This window comes from Bemisia tabaci, chromosome 1 (assembly GCF_918797505.1).
Source record: "Bemisia tabaci chromosome 1, PGI_BMITA_v3".
Taxonomy (NCBI): Eukaryota; Metazoa; Arthropoda; class Insecta; order Hemiptera; family Aleyrodidae; genus Bemisia; species Bemisia tabaci.
This window is the reverse complement of record NC_092793.1, coordinates 1,018,489-1,033,218: the sequence shown is the minus strand read 5'-3', so window position 1 is coordinate 1,033,218 and position 14,730 is coordinate 1,018,489. Positions and strand designations below refer to the sequence as shown.

The window sequence follows — 14,730 nt, the reverse complement described above, 5'->3', positions numbered from 1 at the left end:
GTGACGTTTAGGAGGGTGCAGCAGACCCCTCCAAAACTTCGTTTGCACAAAAAAACGACATAGGTAAGAAAAGTTTGAGTTTTCTCATTTTCAACAATCCCAATTCCAATTTTAAGTGTACCTTCCTTATTTTTCTAGCATTGTTTTGCTATTATTTTAAATATACCCCAATTTGCCGATCGTTAAGTTCAATAAATAAATTAACAGACTTGCAATCGAACAAAAGATTAATTCATTCCAACTCACAAATACTACGGAAATGACGAAACTTGGAAGTACGTCATTCTCGGCGGCAGCTGGTACCTAACCTGTAAAAGGTCTTTTATATCGCGCATGCGCAATATTATTCCAAGTGTGGCGCATTACTATGTTTACCAACCTAAATCTCTGAGACCACAATTCAACATTACAACACCGGACTTTCCCAACTTAATTACTTGACGATGCAAAAAAAAAAAAAAAAAAAAACATGTTAAAAGGGCATAACTTAATGTGAAGCATCTAAAGTAGATAAAGACGCAGTGTTTTGTCGCACTGTATCCGTTCCCAAGTTCTGTGACGTCTTTGTAGGACGTCGCAAGGTCCTGTGTGCAAATCCCATGAATATAGTATACTGTGATGCTCCACTGTGGTGGACTGCAGTCACATATGGGCCCGTAACATTTTTCTTGAAGCTCTATAATGATCCACGAGACAACGTGAGAGAGAGGTCCCACGAGAACACATACGAGTCTCAATAGTCACATATACACTCTCATGTGAGCACACGGGTCACATGTCGGCTCTCAGGGGAGCACACGGGTCACATATTAGCTCCTAGGGGAGCTCACCGGCTCCCCTGTCCATTCCCCAGGGGAGCACATGTGATGTCGTGTCATTGCCCTGAGAGCACATGTGATCACATGCCATTCCCCTGGGAGCGCATGTGACCACATGCCATTCCCGTGAGAGCGCATGTGATCACATGTCATTCCCATCCCAAATGTCATTTCTCAACGAAAAAATCGCTATATACATACTGCAATTTTATCAATCACCAGAATTATCAACTTCTAAGCGATTATCCACGATCTCATCGCAATAAAATCGCGCTTTTATCGCCCTACAATTTATCGCGATATTTTCGAGATAAAATCGCGATAAATGGCAATTTAATCTCTATTTGATCGACGAATATTGTTTACGATTTTTTCGAACCAAAACTTGCGATGTGTCGCGACTTAATCGCCATATATCGCAATTTTCAATGCGATAATATCTCGATATATTGCCACCTTTATAATCGCGAAAACCAACCGATAAAATCGCTATTTATCGCAATCACTGCTACTTATAATAGGATGAGAAATTTTTAGCAGGGATTCGCTGTTATGCGTCTCGGTCTTGCAATAAAAGCGAATTAATGACTCATTTTTATTTATATTTAAATCATTTCCATTTGTTTCTGCATCTTTGCATCCTGTATATGAATTCGTCGTGATAAATAACTGCATCTCAGGGACGTGGCGCGTCCGACCAACACACCAGAAGCTCCCTCCTAACGCCTTACGCTTTTGATGTTCACATCTTAAGTCATTGTTGAATGATTTTGTATCATACTTTACTTATTTTTTTCAGATAGTTCTCGTTGGGAAAGTTGGTAAAAACAATCTAGGTGATATCGCTGTTGACGATATCTCCCTGACGCCTGGTGCTTGCCCAAGTAAGAAAAATTCACGTACTCCTTAAGTAAAATAACCTGGCAAACGAATGAGGTTGTTCCAAAGACATAAAGACGGAGCACTAAAAGCAAAAAATGAAGCTTCTAGAGCTTCTTTTCAATCACCTCTACTATTGGCTAGAGGATTGGCGGCGAAATCGGGACAAGTTTGAATTCAAATGTAGGGCGGGAACTAATAAATAAAATTGCGGAAACAAAGTATTTTAGGTTGATTTTTGCCCAAATTCAGGTACACACTTATATTTTTTTAACTTTAGGTTAGTTTCAGTCCGTCGTCGACCGATTAATTTCATTTGGGAGTAACGTTGATCTAGAACTGTAACGGCCTGTTTGAACCTGCAGAACCACCATGAGCAGAAGAAAAACTAACTTTATGTGAGATTACTGCCTGTTACCGAGCAAAAGTAGGTGTATTATATTAGGACGCAGACCGAACTTTCTTAGTATATGCGCTTTAGGAATTTAAAATACGTTTCAAAGAAGAAATGTGCAAAAATCAAGAGGACAAGTTCAAATCAAATTTCCGTTTGCCGCCATGGATTCCCGCGCTCATTTACACACTCACACAAGCGCGCAGCGCCGAACCTAGCTTCACTTTTTTCCCGTGCTTTTAGATACGAGCGCTCCGTCTTTATGTCTTTGGGTTGTTCCAAAAGCGCCGATTTGGCTCCACCCCTCTTTATTTGACCCAAACTTCGCTCAGATGCTGTGCTAGGTGCAGTCTATTTCAGGGCGAAACAACCCTCGCGGCTAATTCCGGGGAGGAATTATCCTGGGGGGGAGGGGGGGAATTGCCATTTTCACAATGTTTTAAAAATCGGTATATCGGTAGAACGGTTTGAGTCTAAGTGTCGCAGTTTGCGCTTAAAAAACGTCAATAAATATTCCCTACAAGAATTATGCTGTTTTGGTAGTTCCCAGGTAACATCGGACGTTTCAAGGACGTAGATATCTAGGTTTACCATGTAACGTTCCAAAAACGTTCCGACTTCTACGTTGAAATTCACGTCGTCCAATGTATGGTGCAATAACGTTTCGCTGTCGACGTTGCCGGGACGTATATGTATAGAACTTCGCGTGGTCCAAAACACGTCGCATGAGTGTTTCAGGAAAATTAGTGTCGATTCACAAAATGTATTGTCCCGTCTCGTGTCGCCCCCTAGCGGCGAAGAACGGAACCTCGCAGTGTGTGCGCATCGTTCATCGTGGTTCATATGTCGCGATCCGATCATGTTCGATTTGTCTGAATAAACCATGTTTCTTTGCACAGTCAATCAGTCATTTGTCATTGTCATTGTTTTTCATCACACTCAACATTACATGGCGCAGTCGTTCGCGGTCGCGAGTTTAAAGTGATCGTCCATGAAGCCGAAAAGCGTGAGTGTCAATCCACGTGATGGCGTCGAGCCTAAAACCGCCAAAGCCGCTCGTGCTGACTGGTAACCTATCCCAAAACTGGAAAACGTTTAGACAGGAATTTGAGCTCTATCTGACGGCCTCTGGCCAACGGAAACGTAAAAGTGGTGAAAAAGTAGCTTTGCTTCTTCACATAATTGGTGCCGATTCTCGTGAAGTGTACTACACGCTGGGAAGCACAGGCACTGAAGATGAAAGTGAGGGTGAGGAAACGCTCGAAACATTGTATGATAAGTTCGAGAAATATTGTAATCCCAAGAAGAACATCCTCCACGCACGTTCCCTTTTCTACTCACGAAACCAAAAGGTAGGGGAATCCTTCGACAGTTTTTATAATGACCTCAAAAAACTGGCTAAAGATAGCGAGTTTGAAAACATCAAAAGTAGTCTGAGAGACCGTCTAGTATTTGGCTCAAACGACACACTATGGTCCACAGACCCTATTTAACGGAACTTTAGTCAAATTTTGAAGGTGGGAAAAATTAAAGTTTGGCACTACAGTTTTATCATACATACTCCCATGGATCGTCACCTAAGTTTTCATCGACTAATAATGATTTATAAGATTGTGACGGACCCTAACAACAGAGCGCGCGACAGGTCTTCATTAGCTGATTGTGGGCCGCATTCGGTGGTGCGTTACAAGGTGTTTATTTTACCGAGTTACGCATCATCTATGTAAATTTTTGGGCAACATGGTTCCACCTGGTGGCAAGTGACTTCCTTTTCACCCAGTTTCATTAATTTTGAACTGAAATTTGTATGCTTTTTAATGCTGCAAACATACGCCAAAAAATGATAGAAATCAGTGAAATTCGTAATTTTTAGGAAGCTCCAACTTTTTTTTAATTCTAGTTAATGCTTTGCGGATTGAAAAATCTTGTTCTACGTATCCTTAAGTTTAAAATGAGGCCAATTTAAATGTCGCCTTTTGTCGCCTAATGGTCGAAATGAATTTTTTTCGGAGTGCACCTCCGTGCATCAAAATGTGGAATATTCCATGCATTTTTGGCGTTTTTGCGACTGTTAAATTTTTTATCGGTACGAAATGAAAGTATTCCGATATATTTTGATCTACTGAGTCCGAAAATGACCTTGGTTTTTTTTTATAACCTCTCACTTTTCCGAAAAAGCGACTTTTTCCCGGGAAAATGAGCAAATTTGACGTATTTTTGCATAATTGCAATTCATGTTGATAAATTATACTGGACCCGCGGTAAAGAGATTCTGTTATGTATATTAAGCTGCTAAATCCGAATATGACCGAGGTTTTTTTTATCACCCTCCAGTTCTCCGATAATGCCGATTTTCCCGAGCCTTTTGGGTAAAACCTTTTCCGGACTCTAAGTGTGTTAAAAATACATTTTAAAAATGATTTCGATATACGATACATCGATTCTTATGCATTCTGACTTGCTAAACCCGAATATGGCCTTAGATTTTTCCTATCACCCCTCATTATCCCGGAAAATTCAATTTTCCTTGGAGAACAAGCTTTTCCGGGTAAAATCGGTTTTTCCGAAAAATTGAAGGGTAATGGACAAAAACGGAGGTCATATTCAGATTTACCGCCTAAAAATACATAAGAATAACCTAATCTCGACCGACAGACATTTTTGTTATTATTTTTATACATGTCAAAATAGGGTGGAAAAAATCTTCAATCTTAGAAGCGCCAGAAATTACATTTGAAGTTAAGTTTCTCGGTCAGGATGTTAATATTTTGTTTAACTAAGATGTAAAATGAAATCAGCGACCCAAAAATCATAAGATCCAACACCTTTTATGGCGGTGCAGTGCATTTTCGAATAAAGTTCCGTTAAATCCAGTCTGTGGACCATAGTGCGACACCGTCATTCAAGCAAAACTGATCAAAGCTGGTGATGTTTCTCTAGAAGATACTGTAGAGCGTTTAAGGATTGCGGAAATCACGAGACGCCAAACCTCTGAAGCCCTCGCCAAACCGCAAGAAGTTGCTGCGGTAGAAGCTCAAAAACCTGTGTATCGCAAGTCGTACCCTAAGTCTCCAAAGCCTGGTACAAAGTATCAACCCAAGACGCAAACCCCGGATCAACAGTCTCACGCTACAGGTGAACTCAAGAAGATCGATTGTAAATGGTGTGGCAAGCAACATGTGCGGGATAAGTCGCTGTGTCCAGCCCAAGGCAAGACGTGTACCCGCTGTAAAAAGCTCAATCATCTGGCAGAAGTTTGCAGAAGTAAACAAGTTGCGGAAGTTCGAGTAGAGCCAAGCAGTGCATCGAGTTCTCAGAACAGTGACTTTGAGGAGTACTATTGCAGTGACGTCAGCCTCATAGAGACTATCAGTGCAAGAGCCCCGATCCAGTGCAGTGCGGAGTCAGTCGCCTCGAGTAATACAGGTTGGCTACACAGTCTTAAAGTGAATAATATTGTAATTAATTTCAAGCTAGATACTGGCGCTTGTGTTAATATTTTGCCAATGTATTTATTCAAAAAAATCTGTGTCCAGGAAGCTAAACTCGGGCATCCGGAAATCCGTTTGAATAAGGAAATGTGTAACTTAAAGGCGTACAATAATACTCCCATTGAGATAAATGGATCCACAGTGTTAAAGGTAAATCTTAACAACAATTGTTACTCTGAGAAATTCATAATAGTTAAAGATGATTTAACCCCAATTATAGGTTTAGACACCCTTGAAAGATTAGGTTTTATCAAAATGTCGTTAACCTCTAAAATGGGAATATCCGAAAGTGTTAATGCTATAAACGATGTTGCTAAAAAGCAGATTATTGAGAAATATATCAAGTGTTTCCAAGGTGTCGGAAAGTACAAAGATTTGTATGCGCTGAAAATCAAATCAAATGCAAACCCACCTGTCCCACAGCCACCAAATCGTGTACCTCTGAAACGGCAGGGAGCTCTGAAAGAGGAATTAGATAGGTTAGTTCAAATTGATATTCTTGGTGTCGCCCGCGAACCGTCCGAATGGGTCAACAAGTTGGTTATTGTAGAAAAAACTGACAAATCCTTACGCTTATGTCTAGACCCTCAGAAGCTCAATGAAGCTTTGCTTAGAGATTACTTTGAAATCCCTACACCAGAACAGATTTTTGCAAGAGTTAAAGGCTCTAAATTTTTCTCGGTGTTAGATTTAAAAGATTCATTCTGGCACATCGCTCTAACCCCTGACAGTTACAAGTACACACATTTTGCAACAATGTATGGTTGTTATTATTTTAAGCGTTTACCCTTTGGTTTAAATGTATCTGCCGAAATATCACAAAGATATAATAGTAAAGCCTTTGGTGATATTCCCGGAGTTGAAGTGTTCATTGATGATATTTTAATACATACTGCTACAGACGAAGAACATGACAAAGTAGTAGATCTAGTTTTTCAAAGAGCAGCGGAACGAAATGCCAAGTTCAATGTGAGAAAATTTATTTATAAACAACAACAGGTTAAATATGTCGGGCAGATGTTGATTGACGGTACGATTCAACCTGACCCAGAAAAGGTGCAAGCTCTTTTAGAGTATGACATCCCTAAATGTCAGAAAGATGTTAGACGTCTACTAGGTTTCGCTAATTATTTAAGGGACTATATCCCAAATTTTGCTGAGCTTACAAATCCTCTCAGACAATTAATCAAGAAAAATGTCCACTTCATATGGGAAGATAAAATTCATGGTGAGTGTGTCCAGAAATTGCTCAAAATTCTTACTAGCCATCCGGTTTTAGAAACCTATGACCCAAATAATTGTGTAACAATACAAACGGATAGTAGCAAATCTGGTATTGGATCAGTCCTAATGCAAAATAACAAGCCTGTTTGTTATGCCTCTAAATCTTTAACCAATGCTGAATTAAATTATGGTCAAATTGACAAGGAATTTTTAGCAATTCTGTTCAGCTGCAAGCGTTTCCATTATTATATATATGGTAAAAATGATGTAACTATCCAAACTGATCACAAACCACTTGTACCAATTATGAAAAAGCCCATTGATAAAATCACGTCTTCTCGTTTGAGAAGTATTAAGTTAAAACTTAGTTTGTACAATTTCAGACTTGTTTATGTGCCAGGGTCCAAATTGTTAATTGCTGATGCAATCAGTCGGGCTTGTTCTAATGCTGAAAATTACCCGGTTGATTCCGAATTGGATTTAGTCATTCACTCGATTAACATGTCAGATGAAAAATTAAACATATTTGTTCTGGAAACTGACAAGGATCCAATATTGTCCAAAATTAAAATGTACTGTTTAAAAGGCTGGCCAAAATCGTTGGCTAATATAGATCATGAGGTGAAAATATATTGTGACCTAAAAAGCGGTATTTGCGTAGAGAATAATTTAGTTTGTCTAGAGAATCGCATTGTTGTCCCACTTGCATTGCGAGAAGTGATTCTTAATGATGTTCACAGTTCAGGCCATTTTGGTATTGTTAAGACAAGAGCCAGAGCAAACACCTTATTTTTTTGGCCGGGCATGTCTGTCCAAATCGAAAACTTTGTTAAAAAATGTGAGGTTTGTGAAAAATTTTCGCGCAAAGAACCGAAGCAGCCTTTACTTCAGGAACCTCCGCAAACACTGCCTTTCCATAAGGTCGCCTCAGATATTTTAGAGTTCTCAGCATCCAATTAATTGGTCCTTACCCACATAGCACAGAATATTGATATAATACTACAATAGTACTGACACGTCAGTAGTGTCAGTATTTATAAAATGCTGATGTATCCTGATTTAATATTATATCAAGACTATGCCAGTATTTATTAGTTACTGATTTGGAGCTGTCAAAATATTGTTACAGTATTGGCCGAAAAGGTTGATTTCATATGGAAATCAGGGTTATGACAAGGTCATCAGAACACTGCAGGACACCGACAATATGTATGCGTTACTACCTTAACACTGACACGTCTGTACACTCAGCGCACTCTGTCAAGTAGATATGAAAGTTCAGACGATGACCGTCATTTTCATAGTACTACACATGTATTACATTTGAAACATGAATTACACAAGTATACAAGTATTGAATATTATAAACCACTTACTTGATGTCCTGCGACGTTTAGTAGCGTAAAATACCCGGACGCCCTCAGGTGGATTTGAACCCGAACCGCGGAATTCCTAGCCCAGTATTCTGCCATTGAGCCACAAGGAGCTGATGGTGTTCCGGGTTAAAATCACGCCTGTTAAGGCTGTTATAGCATGCATAGCATCAGTGCGCGGCTCGACTTTCATCATAACTTTGATTAACACCGTGTTTTCTTAGGCTTCTTTTTCTTCCTATATTTTTTTTTCATTTTTTCGTGTTAATTTCTTTTCGTGTTATTTTTTTTTACCTCGTCAGCATTGACTCAATACTGTTGTTTGATATATTGAAGGTATCAGTGTTATATTCATGCTGACGCGGCATACCTTTTAACCGACAATCTTAATATCATACTGCATTAGTGTTGATGATATCATGTCAACATCCAACAATATGTATCAGTATTGACATAAGATTCTGTGCTATGTGGGTATTGACTACTACTCTAAATGGATCGAGCTAATAAAACTTCCTTCAAAAACAGCTCAAGCTGTTATACATGTACTAAAACCAATTTTTGCCACTCATGGCATTCCAACTATCTTTAGAGCGGACAATATGCCGTATGATTCTATGGAGTTTCGAGACTTCAGTTATAGCTATGATTTTAAACTTGTTACCAGCTCACCCCTGTACCCCAAAAGTAATGGACTAGCCGAAAAGGCAGTAGGTATTTGCAAACAAATGCTAAAAAAAGCACAAGATTTAGAGTTAGACATCTACACTTTGTTAATGGAATACCGGAACACACCAGTTCTGAATTCAAAATTTTCTCCAACCCAACTGTTATTTAGCCGCGTCTAACAAAAACCACCCTCCCCATTTCGGATAGACTCCTAGAACCGAAAATTGTTCAAAATTTCCAACAAATCCAAAAACAAACTGATGTTCGTAACAAAAGGAACTACGACAAAAATGTATCCCACAACAATGAAAAATTTTTTGAACCCAATCAAAACATAGCTCTTCATGATGGTACCAAATGGGGTCCAGCAAAAATTATCAAACCTTCAGGCGAGCCTCGCTCCTATTTAATAGAAGAGCCGAATAATTCCATTAAGAGAAGGAACACAAGTTTTCTAAAGATATCCTCGGCTACGCGCTCAGAGCCAGCTGCTCCGCCCTCTCATATTAATGCACCTCGCCCTAAGCGGGAAATAAAGAAACCATGCACGCTCAAAGATTTTGACCTCAAGTAGAAACTTTAATCATTATGTAAATTTTTTTTTTTTTTTTTCGGTCAAAGGGTGAGAGATATTTGTTTAGCATCTAGTTTTAGTTAGTTTTATTTTCAAGAGAAAAGGGAGATGTATTGTCCCGTCTCGTGTCGCCCCCTAGCGGCGAAGAACGGAACCTCGCAGTGTGTGCGCATCGTTCATCGTGGTTCATATGTCGCGATCCGATCATGTTCGATTTGTCTGAATAAACCATGTTTCTTTGCACAGTCAATCAGTCATTTGTCATTGTCATTGTTTTTCATCACACTCAACATTACACAAAATTATGATGGTTTGATGAAGAAAGTGCGGGTCAGGTTGATAGAAAGTTCCCAAAGTCTGTTTCATATGTATGCATGAAATAAAATTTGAGAACCTCCTCATGGAGGTAACCCTCTTCATGGCTGCCGGATGTATACAGGAAAACTAAAAGGGGTGTAAATGAGCCCGATGCGTCAAAGAAGAATGTTGATACCTTGGATGTGGCTTGAGACAACTAAGGAACGAAGGAAAGAAGACCGATTTTAGTGATAGGACGCCATGACAGTAGTGTTGAGGGGGGCCGCTTCCGCAGGAGCCTGGGCGGCTGCGCGCACATAGTTGCCATATCGACATGTTCCTTTGTTTTAAAAAAAAATTGCTTGCGTTAAAACTACTTAATTAGATAAGATTTATGTAACAACTCATCAATAGAACACATAATACTTAAAGTATTTAACATCCTTTAACACTTACATTGATAATAATACCTAATGACTTTAATATACTAAATTACAAAAATGTTAAGTTTATTATTTCAATCAAATAATTCCAAATATAAAATGGGAGATGCTGAAATTTAATGTTAATTTTTTTGGTATTCTTTGATGTATAGACGAGTCCGTCTATACTGATTACCTGCTGATTCTGTTTGCACAATGTATGAGTTTGGTTCTTTGCATTTACTTACAATTTTAGTATGTTGCCATACATCTTTAGGAGTTGTCTTAAAATATACCTTCTCATTTACTTTGAGTTGGGCCGCTGCTGAGTAAAAGCGAGAAGAGACGTCTGGCCAGATGAAAACTGAAAGTCGGTCATCACGTCCGGATCTCCAGACTCAAAGCCATGTTCGAGAAAAGATACACACCAAACTGGAGCACGGAAATTTTCAAGATTGTAAGCGTTAATCTGACCGTTCCGATCACGTACGATCTGAAAGACGCGCACGATACGATTGTGGCGCCAAGGACCTTGGCATTGGTACAACGATCTATACCATAGTTCGCTTTCTCTTTTTTAATGTCTCGACATATTTGTTGACATTCACTAGATTTGGTTGTAGATGTTCATAAGTGCTGGGTAATTTTGTTCGAGGATTACGTGACATTAGTAATAGACCGCTTTAATGTTACTACGTCACATTTCGAGATATATCGCGATTTTAGGCCTGATGCCCTAACCGGTATTCAGTCGATTCGATTTACATAGTACATATTTCCCATAAGGAACGAAAAGCCGAATACATGGCGTAATAAAACACGCTTACGGCGTATTTTCAGATTTCAATAAACAGGTCCAAAGTGCAGGTCAGAGCTCCGTGATTATAATCAGCGCAATGGTATCAAAGCACATCTGCTCGCACTGATGAGGTGACAAGATTAATGCGGCGTTACCGCTTCATTTTATTAAAGGTCATTAGCGGGAGGAAATCGGAAACAGACTTGGGCTGCGGGAGGGAAGAAGATCCGGAGAATCACTTGAGAGGAGATACGATAAACGGAAAAAATTCGAACAGTTAAAATCGAATTATGATCACGCTTAATTATGCAACCATCAAAACAGCATACTTCTTGTAGGGAATATTTTTTGACGGTTTTTGTGTGAGCGCAAACCGCACACTCACTCTCAAATAATTTCGGAGATAACGCTCTTTGAATGACAACTTTGCCCCCCCCCCCTAGCTTGCTCCCTCCTAATTATTCGTGGGGGCAAAAGACATTGAATCACGTAGACCGTGCGTCCGGCTCGGTTTAGTACAGGCGGAGCGAAGCAAGTCTCTCGCAGCCCCATGATGGGCGGGCGGGGAAGGGGAGAGCGTGCCCCATAAGCACTCGAAGAGACTGCAAAGAGGCAGTGGAGAATTCATGCCCGCCAGTGGCGTGGCGTGAAAGATCGATTATCGATATATCGCCATTTGAAGCTATAGTAAAGAATCGATTACTAAGGTGTTCGCTGCGAATGCCCTGATAATCGATCTTTTTCCATAGGTTTAAATGGCATAACAATCGATATATCGCAATTCACGCCACGCCACTGATGCCCGCGCTCGGTTTTTCACGAATATCTCGTTTAGAGTCCATTTTCAGACAAAATTCCTAAGAAAAATAGTTTTAGAACGCATAATTTTACACCTGAATAGCATTCTTTCATTTTTCCGAACTAATTATTAAACGAGGAAAAAAGTCTTACAATCCGACGAAAATTCACTGGAGCCGCCACTGCGCATGCGCAGATGTGCGCAACTGGGACACACGAACTCATCGATGCGGGTCGGTGCCACCACTCATCGGCATGCGAATTTTTAAAAGTTGTCTCGCCTTCCGTAACACAGGACGCACGGTTTACGTGATTCAATGTTTTTGGTGGGGGCCAAAGACATTGAATCACGTAGACCGTGCATCCTGTGTTACGTAAGGTGAGATAACTTTTAAAAATTCGCATACCGATGAGTGTTTGCACCGACCCGCATCGATGAGTTCGTGTGTCCCAATTGCGCACATCTGCGCATGCGCAGTAGCGGCCCCGGTGAATTTTAGTCAGACTATGAGGCTTTTTTCTCGGTTTTTAATTGCTTCGAAGAAGTGAAACTTTGCAATTTGGTTGTAAAATTACATGCTCTCTAACTTTTATCCCTGGGAATTTTATCTAAAAATGGACTTGAAACGAGTTATAAGCGAAAAACAGAGCGCGCGACTGGATTCTCCTTATACTTCTCTGCAGTCTCTCCGAGTGCTCGGGACGCACGCTCTCTCCCCCTCCCTTCCGGCCCATCGTGGTGATCCGAGAAACTTGTCGCACTTCGCCTGTACAGTACCGAGCCAGATGCAAGGTCTACCTACGTGATTCAATGTCACTGGTGGGGGCTAAAATTTTGCCCAGGCTTCGAGACGCCTAGCACAACATCTATGAGCGAATTTTTAGCTAAATGCAAGGGGGAGAGGTCAACCGCCCTTTTTGGAACATCTTCTCTAGTTTCTAAAATCGTGGAGTAGTTCTAGACTACCATTTCAAGCTTGTAAATTGTTATGTGTTTTACTGGATTAATGTAAGTTGGCTACGTATTTCAATTTTAAAAAAATATTGAGATTTTCGAAAGATGTGTAATTAATGAGAAAAAAATCTTGCAACATGTTCTCTATCGTGTCTCTGGGTATTATTAATCGAAAAGTTTTGCCGCTTTTAGTTTTTCCTTTAATCAGTCTGATTTGATTTTCAGCTGCTCCCCAAATAGCAGCAGCTCAGTCTGGCGACTGTACGTTCGAAGTGGATGAATGTGAGTGGGGCAATGTCATTTTGCGAGAGAGATTGGATGATATCGATTGGGAACGAACATCTGGGCTCTCACTGCGGAATCCAGCGCTCCATGATCACACTTTAGGAACAGAAAAAGGTACCTATTAACATTTTACAGTTTACTTTCACAATTTTTCACCGGTTCCAAGAAAACTTTTATGCACAACCAATTGAATCGGTTTATAGATACATCAGATGCGTTCGTTTTAGACAACAGAGGAGAAATTGAAGAGTTTTCCGTTGAGTTACCTACTTGCAGTCCAACTGCTTGTCACGTGACTTTCATGGCGGCAGAACACCTAGTCTTAGGTTACTATGTGTACTCAACAATCCAGCTCCGCAATCCGCCCAAAGGTGCTTGGATTCCTACTGAGCTGTTGAGCCGCCACGACAGTCATCGGGCATGGCAATCAGCAACGGGTCAACTCCAGTTCAAGAACGATCGCAAAAATCTCAACGTTCTCACCGGATACCTAAGCAACAAAAGGACGCGACCGTTGTCTATAACGAACGCACACCGTGATAAATTCAGGAACGACTTCTGCGAAAATCCCAAGAATGACATCATTAAGGATGCAGGTTGATGGCGTCATCAACGGTCTCTCCAAATGAGGTCATCCAAAGGGTTGCCGATGAAGCAATACAATGGACCACTAGACAAGGTACGAATTTCAGCATCCTCGTTCATGTTTCTTCACCAAAATTTCACGTGAAGCACGACGCGCACAACGAAAATTACTGAAACCAACTCCTAACGGAGATATTAACGTTTTTATTTCACATAGGCTACGAGGAATTTGAACTGCCCGCTCACAAGAAACTCAAAGCTCTACGCGAGTCAAATCGTGCACTGCAACGGTTTCAGCAAGCTTCTCAATCGAGCAATGTTCATTTTCCACCATGAGTTGTTCAAACTATAAGCAATTTGCTACAGCTGAGCCAAAGCGTCAAGATTGAGGTTGCCAGATTTTTATATCGCAGAGACTGTCATGATAACGTTTAGCGCGCGATGTGAGTCACGTAGAGCATTGAGTTTTAAAGGCGAGAGGTTTGAATTCACGCATCAAGAATCATTAAATATCTTCGTAAGAAGTTGATTTCGGTAATTTTCGCTGTGCGCATCGTGTCTTACGTGAAATTTTGGTAAAGAAACAAGTATCCTAAGGCTTAAATTCGAACCTCGTCTAGTGGTCCATAGTACGAATGACATTTGGTTCTGCAGCTCATATCTGGTCATCTCCGTCATTTTTTGAAACGTCCAATAATGACGTTACTGGAAAGATCTACCGATGACGTCATCGGGAAGGTAGGTAATATCCTTAATTTTTTAAATGAGCTGATTTTCAGTATAGGTATGTCCAGGGCTTACTTCGAAAATGATTTTCTGGTCAAATGCCCTGTTCAATATTCATGCACCTATTGAAATCTTATCCGATTGTTTGGCACACGGGAGGATTAAATGATAAAGTAAGGGTTGCGATTTGGGCCGAGATCGGCCCCTCCAAGGAGTCGGAATTTTTTAATATTTCGTAGTTGACAATGCATATGTAAAAGACATACTTGCGTTATGTTGATACTCACTTTTTTGGCTGCAAAGCAGGTAACTAAACATGGCTCCGGAGACCATAATAGCTGAAAAATCGGGGTTTTCGCGATTGTACCTCAGATTTCGACCTGGGCCCAAAGGTGATGGGTCATGAGCCTCGAATATGATCTGAGGAAAACCTAGGCACGT

The 14,730-nt window shown here is 40.4% G+C and overlaps 1 protein-coding gene across 7 annotated transcripts in view; it reads left to right on the top strand.

The window, feature by feature from the left end:
* The window catches only part of LOC109039960 (MAM and LDL-receptor class A domain-containing protein 1), a 228,999-nt gene that overhangs the window by 111,877 nt on the left and 102,392 nt on the right, over positions 1–14,730 (top strand). For all 7 annotated transcript variants that reach the window (XM_072298987.1, XM_072298887.1, XM_072298933.1 and 4 more), the window contains 2 exons: positions 1,618–1,702; positions 12,919–13,092. In XM_072298987.1, coding sequence (XP_072155088.1) covers positions 1,618–1,702; positions 12,919–13,092 — 259 coding nt within the window. The remainder of the gene's footprint in view (positions 1–1,617; positions 1,703–12,918; positions 13,093–14,730) is intronic.